The following is an 11,266-nucleotide window of genomic DNA, read 5'->3' as shown; positions in this document are numbered from 1 at the left end:
GCCTTGGCAGAGGTGTGTGCTCTACCCAGTGCCCTTTATAGTTTCTTATCTGTTTGAACTAGAGTTGCGACCAACCAACCATGTTAGTTGTCAATGTGTCTGCCGGCTATTTTCCTGATTAGCTGACTCATCGTGTTTTGATAGTGAAAACTGTCTTATAATTTCCAAACCATCATTTTCAAATTGCTTGTTTTGTCTGATCAACAGCCCAAAGAAAACCCATTATATTTGAGAAGAAACAACTCGGGAATATTTTGCACTTTTCCTTAATCAGGAGCTCATAAAGTCAAAACCTTAAGTGTAGAATCTGAAACAAAGTTGTTAGATCCATAGATCCACTCTCCTGCTTATTAGCAATCATAGTTCCAGGCTATATCTCAGTGACATTACACATTAGAGCCTTCCATCTCATGGCTCCCACGTTTACGAGAGGATTGTTTATGTTAGCCAATAAAAATTCACAGGTGAATTCTTAAACCGGGCGATATTCTCCTTCACGTCACAGTCTGGATAATCTTCCTGTGGGCTGCTGGGAGCCGCTCGCTGGTAGTTAATACACCTAACAGAGGGAACTGAACAGCACCGCTGTTGTCATTCCTTCGTGCAGAAGCACTGTGCCATTACATTTATAGATTTTCCCTCTGATGGGATAATTTGGTCTTTATATCTCTCACAAATGAAGTGATCCTCGGTGCTCCTCGCGCAGCTCAAAGTGCAGGTCCCGTTCTCAAATACAGTTAATTGCATTCGCAAAGAATCAATGATACTTTCACGGTGACAATATCATTCTTTTAATGTCACTTAATTTCCTCAGTGAAATGATTACATCAATAGCCTGGAACCCATTTCTATCTTTCAGCATGAATTAATCTATTAAGGACAATAATTACACGTTTGTAATGGATAGGGCTTCTTTTTTTTTGTGCTCACAAGTAAATGCAGCCGAGTCTCCATTGTGCGGCCGACTGCTGCTGGCACTGTCCTGACTGTCATTCATTCAGTTTATGAATTACACTATCACCCGGGGAAATAAATAAATAAAAGGTGCCTGTGCTGCAGCTCCTTGGTGGCCTTGTTGTGAGAGAGCCCTCCCTCTAGTGGAGATGATAGAGCTGGTTGCTGCTGTCAGCCTCTCAGCTGAGGCAGGCAGGGATGGAACATTGAATGTGTGGAAGAGAAACTCTTTTGAGACAGGTATATACGTATATACGTATATATCAACAACTTAATGGTTTTCAACCGGCTACTGCTGGGAAAAATGTGAATTTAAATGTTACATGTTGATCAGGATATGTGATTTTCTTTGCCCATGACACTGACAGTGGATCAGAGAAAATAGGGCCAGGATTTCCCTAGGGGTCATGCATGAGGAGCGGTCCACCAACACATGTGATTAGCATGTACAACAGGCATTGATCATGCTTCACTCTAACACGGTGACTGCCTCCACAAGATGATTTTCCCATGAGCTTGAAAAGCAGATCCGGTGGAGTTGGTGAAGTTTGTGAACTCCTGTGTTACGTGATAGAGTGATCTGTGCTGCAGACGCGACGCTGCCTATTGTCCTGTTACTTATTCATCAACAGTGGAAACCAGGCGAGTGCTGCAGGAGTTCAGTCCTTTAGTTCGTCTCCACCTCTCACACAGGAAACACGTTCCCAGCTGACGGACGCGTCCAGAGGCAAAGTGAACCACATCCAGAGCCTCGAATAGAGCTCAGTAGACTTGTGTAGGAAATACAGGACAGGCAGCTTGAACTGATATCGAGAGTTTCCTCTTTGGAGTTCCTTTACTAGCCTGACAGAAAATAATAAAAGTCGAAAAATAAAAATGAAATAAAATTACGCACGAAATTCGACGTTTTTTTATTATAACATTGGGAGTTAAAGTCATAATAAGCCAAAGTTGTTTTTTTGTATCAGGCTTCTATCCACTCCCCCCCCCCCTCTGAATCCCTCTTGACCCCGCTCACCCGGGTGCTGCAGCCGGTGGAGGTGTTTGCTTTACGCACGGGGCGCGCGCCGGAGGAGGAGTTGACGGTGTGGCTGCGCGCTCAGACGCACGGAGACGCACCAGGAACACCACTGACACCACCGACAGCACCAGCACCTCCACCACCAGCAGCAGCAGCAGCAGCAGCAGCAGCAGCCACAACCGCTGTGCTCAGCCGGGGATGTGACATGACTTGTCCGAGTGAGTACACCACCCATCCATCATCCTCCTCCTCACGCACTCCACACGCATTTTTACATGTTGTCGCTGTTTTTTAAACCAAGCTTTCACGCACCTGTAGCTGGACTTTAATACTGCGTACATGTGCACGCGGTTCACCTCCAACCGAGGCATGTGCGCGGACGTGCAACTCTGTACATCTTCCTGTGGGAATAGTGACTGAATTACGTGATCGATCTGTGCATTACTGTTTGCATGAAAAGGTTAAATGTGGCCCACGGAGTTTTAAGGCCCGCGTCTGTTTATTCTCAGGGAAATTCTCAGGTTGAAGTAAATATTAAAAGTGTAAATGTGAAGATGCTGTGTGAGGAGCTCGCTCTTTCTCTCAGGCCAAACGTGTTGACATCCTCAGACCTCAGTTTCATTCAGGATCAAATCAATCAAAACACTATTATCTTCATTAAAACATCAGTGATCTGAGGTTTCCTGTCGCTCAGCTGCCTCAGAATGAGTTAAACTTCATCTTTATGTAAATACTGGTTGCGGCTGTGTGTCTTTAATCCTGGTCAGTTTCACCAGTCTCACTTATAAACAGTGGTCAAATCTCTGCAGGGGATATTTGCTTGTAGCTACTTTACTTTTAAAGTGACTATTTCCTTCTATTTGAAAAGTCAATTCACCATTTAAAGTTTTCTAATTGCACCACAGGACATTTATGCAGAGTGAATAAAAATGCAGATACATTTAAAGCCACAAAACCAGAAATGTCAAATCATTAAAATAACCTAAAAGTGAGAATTAACATGTGACAGTAAAGCTGGATCAACACAGACTTTTTCTTCTGGTCGTCATGTTGCTCTAACTTTGTCACGCCTCGTGTGATCGAGTGTTGGCCCAGCTCAGCCCTATTCTTTATTTGTATCAGATCACATCCTGTCAAATCAACTGTCACACGGCGTGATTTTTTTTTTCTTCTTCATAACTGAGCTGATAAGGAGCAGCGATAGCAGCAGCAGCAGCAGCAGTGTGGTCTTTCATAGCTCACAAACATCTACATGGTGTGTGTCAGAGGAAATCCTGCACGGGGGAGGCCGAAGGAAAAAATATGCAGAAATGTGATTTATCAAGTGCGAGCAGTTATCAAGAGGAAGGGACGTGTAGAGGAGAGATACTGCAGGTGTCATGAGAGACTATCACCTCTGTGTGGTTGAGGTGTGTTGCTGCATTGTTGGATCAGCTGTTACCATGACTAGATGACACGATTCACAGTAAATGAGGGATTATATAATTGAAGTATTGAAATATTTAAAAAAGTTTGTGTTCTTATATCTCTAATAAATAGCTATGAATTTGAATTCGGCATTATACTGAAGTTTACTGATATTTGTAATCAAGAACAATATAAAGTATGGCGTTTGTATTTTTTTTTCTTCTTCCCATTTGTTCCACCTTCTGCGCAGTGTTGATTTGCAGTCTGAGAGCCGGGCTTGATCGTTGATTTAACTCCTCTTTAAGGAATTAACCTGACAGGTGTTTGAGTCAGATTCTCATTTATTTAGTCGTTTGTTTTTGCCTGAGAAAAGGGAGCAGATGCTGTGTGATCTGTGCCACAGTGGAGGCACTATTGCTGCACATCAATAGGCCTGTGATGATCAATAGGGATTGCGTGATGTTTTTGCATTGATTATAGAAACGTGAGCCCATGAATGGAACCGGATTCCTCTCCGGGGGATTATACAGTTCCTGTTCAGCAGAGAAAACTGGAGAGCAGCACAGCGACATATATAACACACCGGGGTTTTTTTTTTTTCCTTCTCCTTGCATTACTCTGCTGGTAGACCTCAACTCCTCCTCACTCACTCATGTGTTTTTAGCCAAGTGGCTGATGAGGACGGTTGACAGGCACCTCGTGAGTTTCTGAGAATCGGGCAAGCCGCTGTTCCCCCTGCCGCTCGCCTCGGCCAAGTGTCGGCCATTGTCGGACCGCTGGTTTCTCCAGTAAGATGCCATGGTAAGCTCCACTCTTATAATGTGGGGATACAGTAACTCGGAGACCCTCACTGACTGTGAAATGGTATCTGCATTCTCGGCATTCTTACTGGGCTTGATCAACAGTGAAACACGGGCACTTCTAAAGCTGGGGTTAAAGGAAGACAGGGCTGGATTTTCCGCTGCTTTAGAAGCATGATGGGCTTCCAGAATTTGAGTTATGGCTTGAGATCATCTCTCACAGGTGGTGAAAGGTTCACAATGGTCCCTCACATGTAGCACGCGCAAATGGAGCTAGTGACACAGCTCAATAAATACATTTACTGTCCTCGATGCTCTGAAAGCTATTGGTTTTTTTCTGAAAGTGAAGTGCTGCAGATGAGTGCTCGCAGGAGATTCTGTGGTGTGGCCGAGGCTGCTGTCGGATTTTACTTTATGACGTGTTTTATAACAGCACAGGAAACATTTTGATATCTTTAAATGCATATTGCGGAGTTTTTTCCCCTCTTTTTTGAAATCTTTATTGTCCAGTTGTGGGATGTCAGCTGCTTGGTGAAGTTCTCTGCTGTTATTTGTGTGAAGTAAAATTGCTGTGGATTTCCTCAGGCTTTAATATGAAAACAGCCTATTAATGCAAGTTTACAAAGAAAGGTGTGACTGAGTGCATTTCTTTCTAAAATAAAAAAACACAATGTCCCTCTTCTACAAGCAGATACAGAGAAAATATTTATTAAACTTTTCTTATTATTTTACAAAAAGCTGGCATTGACAGATCCCAAATAATAATCTGTGTTTAAATTAGAATTTAAATGTTTATGCATCCACAATTGTACATTTGATTTTTATTTAATTGAGATGTGAAACTTTGTGTGCTCACTCTTCTCCCAGCTGCATCGCTGCATGTTGTTCATGTGATAGGTTGTTTTGTCTGTGTGTGTCAGCCCTGTGTGCGTGTGTGTGTGCGTGTATTTGTGCGTTGCATGTTTGGATCCCTCCTCCCTGGTGCTCCGCCGGCCCCTCTGTCGCTTTAAGTCCTGCCCCTCGGAGCCAGCCAACAGCAGCTGTTCCATATTCATCAAGCCCTTGAGTCTTAAAGAGCCCCATCCCGACCATGGAAAGAGTCATTCTTCTCGCTCGCACTCTCATGCTCTCTCCATCTTAGCGCTCATCCCGCTGCCTGCCTGCCTGCCTGCGCTGCTCTCTCTCTCTCTTTCTCTCTCTCCCTCTCACCCCCCTTTACCTCTCTGTCTATCTGTCCCTCCCCCTCTTCACTCTCTCCCTCTCTCCCTCCCTCATACACACGCATTCACTTACATACACTCAGACACACACTTTTTTTCCTCTCTTACCCACGCATATATACATAAACACACACACACACACTCACACACATGCTTACGCACACGCGCGCCCACTCAATCCATCAGAGTCCAGCATACCTGTGCAGGCTGGGGGGGTGCGGTGCCGGAGGGGCTGTTGGGCAGCGTTCTTGTCTCTGAGGGTGCTCTGCTGTCATTTGGGGGAAGAAGCCGGTCTCAATTGTTTTCTCTTTCCTCTTCCTCTCATTCCTGGAATGCTAAAACTGGACTGATGGACATTTCAGAACTTTGTCTTCCAGACCCTCTCAGCTATCATAACCAGTAGGTGCACCTCCTTTTCTTTCTATTCCTTCTTTCACTTCTCGTTTTAACAGCTCTGTTGCAATGTACTTTTGTTCCTTCTTCTTCTTCCCTGTCTTTCCTCTTCTCTTCTCTTAATCTTTTTTTGAAATCCTCACCTGCTCCTCTTATTTTTGTTTTATGTTCCTTGAACCCTACCAGTCTAGTGACTTAACTTTTTCCCGTCTTAGCAGTGTGTACTTTTCTTTTTCTGTCTTCCTCGTTCCTTCACCCTCTCACTTTCTTAAACTTTCTCCTGCTCATTGTTTTAAGGGCTTTTGAATCATGTAGGTCTTTAACAGTACAGAGCAACAGGGCAGGTGCTACTGTGAGTGTGTGTGTGTGTGTGTAGGTTTATTTTATGTATCCATCATGTACGCCAGTCTTTACAAATCTCATTCACACCATGGCAGATTGATTTAGTGTGTAATTTTCTTTTTTCCTAAAGAATTTTTTGGGGTATCTGTCTGGTTGTGTTAGGGGCTTGTTTGCTGATGGCTTTGTTCCTATAGAGGTGGCCGCCCGGGGAGAGGGGGAATCATATTTTAAGGAGATGAGATTAATGGGAGTCCGTGGAATTGGAGAGGATGAATTACACACTGTGATATGTGCAGCCAGGGAAAGACAAATAAAAGGAGCGTGTAGCCTCAGCAGGTCTGTCCCATGCAGACAGCGGCGCGCAAGGCTGCTGGGACAGTCAGGGCTTACGCCACATTACAATGTGATAAATCCATCAATATCTTATATTTGTTTTAAAGGAAATTATATCAAAGTTGTGAGAAAAATTTAATTTGTATTCATATTGGAAGCTGTTAATATGTATTTACTTCAATGCCTGTAATGTGTGTATTTTCATACACGTATTCATGTATGAAAAACCAGGGTAACAAGGATATTTTATTATATCGGTCTTTGATATTTTATATAGATATTAATGATAAAGTGTTATGAATGCAGAAATTCTGAAAACCAGTCAGATGTATTTAGATAATTAAATATTTTCATCCACTGAAGGGTTTGCTTATAAATGTCTAGAAATGTGTTCCATATAACACACTGAATACTTTTTTTTACATAAATGACAAATTGCCTTATTCCAACTAGTCTTTTCATGTTGTCAATATTATCTAATTCTGTCATAATTAAGCAATTTTAAAGAAATACATCCAGTGAAAATAATTCAGTGTAAAGTTGTTGAGCTGAATTCTGTACGTGTCTTTACATTGAGCTTTAATCACTGCAAATCCCCCAAATTCATCATCTAAGCATTTTAATATTTTACACCTACATGTAAGAATCTCCATTGTGTCTTTGTCTAAAATGCATTTATAAGTTTGACTTTTCTCTCAGTTGCTCCTTAATATAAATGTATTCAAACAGCAGAAACAAAGTGGAGATTCCTGCAACACGTCAGGTGCATAAGTTCAAGTGTATTTATATTTTTCAGTGTAACATGTCGTTAAATTTAAAGACAAATTTTATATTTTTATTTAATTCTTAGCTATAAGCAGTGTTTTGCCCCACCCCAGCATTTCCGTAAAATAAACACGATAATCATTTGGTTTTAGGATAAATTAAGTTATTTCATTTTCCAGTGATTTTCCCTGCAAATGCAGTTTACATCAAATACAGAGTCATATTAATTCAAATTAGGAGAAAGGCACATTGACAATTTGTGTTGTAAAATCATTTATTTAAAACATGTTTTAGTTTGAGTTGACGTTGACATTTCTACATATTAATTTATTCAGTAATATATTTCAATTAATGCTGTGCTAATATTTACAAATTATTTATCCAAATAATACAGCTCTAATATTATAATTGTATTATAATTTCTAATCACCCCAAACAAGCAAAATGTAAAATAACAGTGAAAAGAGCTCTGAGCTATGTGTTCAATGTGTAACTTATAATTAATTGTATTGTGTGTTTATTTCTAGTAGAATGTGGATCTGGGGGAATATTTTTCCCACCTCCTAAACTAAAAATCTCTCATAGCAGCTTATGTAGAAATGATCACAGTGAATGAGTGTTTTCCTGTTTACTCGGTAACAACCAGTTATTTGTGGGATTCCTCCAGCATTGGCCCCAGGTGTGCTGCTCACTTTGCCTCAGCAGTGGCTCTCCTCTGCTGATAGTGCAGCAGTGTTTGCAGCCATTCAGACCTGGACGTGGCCGTGATGCTCGGCTGAGAGGATTATGAAGACTGTACGTGCTCCTTGTAATTAGCACAGCGCTGTTGTGGAATCGTCACTGTGTAAACTCCACAGACTGACCTGAGGTCATCGCTACAGTCTGGGACTCAGACTGAAACAGAATAGAGAGACACACTCTGCTTGTCTCTTTGCAAACGGACAGTATTTAGAAATGCGTGTGCATGGAAGTGATTACCAAAGAGACACTGTATTTGCTCAAATTTCGTACATTACCATTTATATGTGCCCCGTTGCAACCCAGCCTTTTATTTACTCCTTGGCTCATGCAGCCAGACGAGTTGTTCACTGTACGACTTTGACAAGCTTATTGTTCATCTGGTGTTGCAGTAGCTGTTTGTGCCACTCAGAAGTGAGCCACTGCTGAGGACTGTCAGTTCAGATTCCTCCGTGCTCGCTTGAAAACACACACACACACTCACGCGCGCGCGGTCTGAGCGGCAGCGAATTGAGATGTGACTTGTTTCTTCTCCTAAATGTTCCATCAACAACCTTAAAGCCCCGGGCAGAGCCACTGCTGGAAACTCACCACCCCAGCCCGTTTCCCCTTTCGTGAAATAAGAGCTTTAATGTATTTTTTCAGAGAAGGAGAAAGAAGTTATCGCACAATGATGAATTAGATTTCAATTTATTTGACTTCATTCCCAGCTTGCTGCATTAGAGGCCTGAAAACACCCCATCCAGCAGTCCGTCCGCCTGATTCTTATTAGGTTTCAGAAAACAAGGCGAGGGAATTGCATTAGTGTATCTTAAGTTAAAAGCTCTTTGCTCTTTGACCAAGTGTTTCATTGTTATTGGGTTAATCAGATTTTTGCTGTCTTCATGGAGATGCTATCGCAGGGTAGAGGCAGTGGTGGGTAACCAAAGCAGCCGCACACAGACACTATCCAGATGGGATCAGCTTACGGTAATTTGGTTTCAGAATACATTACCAGAAGAGGCTCCTGGCCGAGAGCGGCCACCCCCGCCCCGAGCCAGGAGCCGGTGGCCTCTGTGGCTGCAGTGACCGGCCAAACCACCTGTCCCACTCCCGCACACATCTCCCATGAGCTTTCAGGAGGTGTTGGGATGTGTGGCACTTTACTGCAGAAAACCAAATGTTTTGAAATTCTATTATATCTGTCATCCAATTCTAAATCCCTCTTCCTTATACCAACAGGGCTTTGTTGTCCAATTCATTAGAGAGATTCCTGAGTCCACTGGCCACGCTGGAGCCCTCTCATTTCTGGTATCTAGTATCATTACTTTCACTGTAAATATGTCACTCAGCTCAGGCTGAGCGGGGGGGTGGGGGGTGGGGGGGAGGGGGGAGCATGTTGTCCCTCTCCAGGCCAAATGGGGGATGCAGAGTATATTGACACTCTGCTGGATGTTCACTATTCTGTGGCTGCAGAGCTTTCAGGGCTCATGCTTGTTGTTAGCACTGAGGCTGAGCTGCCACATCAGACCCCGCCCCCGGGTGATTTATCACCCAGGTCAATAATTGGGGGGGGAAAAAGAAAAAGAAAAGCATGCAATATTATTTATATCATCAATTCATCTGAAATTCTGTGTATAAAATCTGTGTTGAAATAGTCACATTGCAAGTATGTTTCTGTTTATAACCTCCAACATGGCACAAGCAGAACATTTTAGAAGATTTTAACATTCTGTCCTGAGACGCCATCTGATGTTAGGCCTCGGCTACCGCGCCTATTCCACGGCGTCCACCTGCACAACCACCGACCGTCACCGCACTCGCGTCCCTCCCGATTCCTTGTCCATGGTAACCTTGGACACCTCCACCGCAGTGTGAGAATCTGTTTAAAAATAACCAGGTCCATTAGTCAAGAAGGATAATGCTAGCCTACGTGGGCTCTCATGCCCTTGTGGCAGCAGAGTGCTATCACTGACACGGTGCGTCAGCACTTCTTCCTGTTGCTCCACATTGAAGGGCTCCTCTTCATTTCCACACGCACACACACACACAAATGCATACACACACACACACACACTTTAGAGCATAGAAGTTGAGAAAAATAACTGAGTCAAGAAAAGGGCTGTTATCATGATAATGCACTTGACAAAAAGCTGTAAACTGTAGTTGAGAAGTAAATGAGTTTCAAGAAGTCATCAAACTGAGAACTCTAAAAGTAAAGTTGGATGTGTTTGCTGAATCGCTCGTGTTTCGTAACCCTTATTATTTCTGTGACGTCTATTCTGACTCATAAAATCTCTTTGGAGCAAATCTCAGGTCCATTAGTTCACACTCGGTAAGAAAATGGGATGTAGGTGGGTAACGATATGGGTGTTTATCAGTGAAGGCTATTGGGATTGAGCGGCCAGTTGTTTGAAGGTTATGTTTCGGAGCAGTAATTGAAATGCAAAATAACATTAGGATCGATGGTTAGCTTTGTTTATTTATGAAATCAATATTGAAACCCTCCGTCACCGTGGCAGCTCTGATTCCCACTGACAGCTTCACCAAGTCTGGTCTGCGTGGCAGCGCTCAGCCGCGCACTCATTACGGCTTCACACCGAGCTTTGTTTAAAACCAAATAAATCATCACTCCTTGTGGGAAGCTGAGAACTAGTGTTTCAGGCTTGTATGTTTAAACACACAATCTGTAGTTTATACAAAAAGATGTGTGAGAAGACTTAGCGGTGTTGGGGTGTGTGAGAGAGAGATAGAGAGAGAGAGAGCGAGAGAGAGAGAGAGAGAGAGAGAGAGAGAGAGAGGGAACAGGCGAAAGGCAGAGAGATAGTACTACGATTGCTCTCCCCTGATTTGCCCAAGGGAAGTAGATGTGACCAATAACAGCCATTAACATAGAGCCAGCCATCACAGGCCTAGTTTCTCTTTGCTGAACAGCCGGCTCTATTGATGTTTCTCTTGATCCATGTCTAATATGCACCGCTCCTATTACAGAAATAACCAAATAGTAGATTTTAAATGCCACAAACACTAAATCTTGAGCTTTCAAATATATTTTTTTACATGGAATTTGCATTTCAAGACTTACTTAATTCTTGCTTTACCCACGATACAAGATAGGCTTTTGAGTTTGTTTAATTCAGGATCAACTTTTAACGTGCTTGGTTCCAAATCCTTCAGCAATTAGACTACGACAGTTAAATACAATATATATAAAGACATAAATAGGAGAAATAGCTTGGCCCTGACTCTCCATTACAGAAAACGATTAGAGAAAATGCTCATTAGACACTAACTGCGCTTGTCTCATTTCTTCT

The 11,266-nt window shown here is 42.6% G+C and overlaps 1 protein-coding gene across 2 annotated transcripts in view; it reads left to right on the top strand.

Annotated features, from left to right (window-relative positions):
* Positions 1-5,751: 5,751 nt before the first annotated feature.
* esrrb (estrogen-related receptor beta) overlaps positions 5,752-11,266 on the top strand; it is a 41,112-nt gene continuing 35,597 nt past the window's right edge. For both annotated transcript variants that reach the window (XM_061082903.1, XM_061082902.1), the window contains exons 1-2: positions 5,752-5,801; positions 9,195-9,263. In XM_061082903.1, coding sequence (XP_060938886.1) covers positions 5,752-5,801; positions 9,195-9,263 — 119 coding nt within the window. The remainder of the gene's footprint in view (positions 5,802-9,194; positions 9,264-11,266) is intronic.

This window comes from Limanda limanda, chromosome 12 (genome assembly GCF_963576545.1).
Source record: "Limanda limanda chromosome 12, fLimLim1.1, whole genome shotgun sequence".
Taxonomy (NCBI): domain Eukaryota; kingdom Metazoa; phylum Chordata; class Actinopteri; order Pleuronectiformes; family Pleuronectidae; genus Limanda; species Limanda limanda.
Note: the sequence above shows the minus strand (reverse complement) of the source record. Positions and strands in the feature narration are given on the sequence as shown.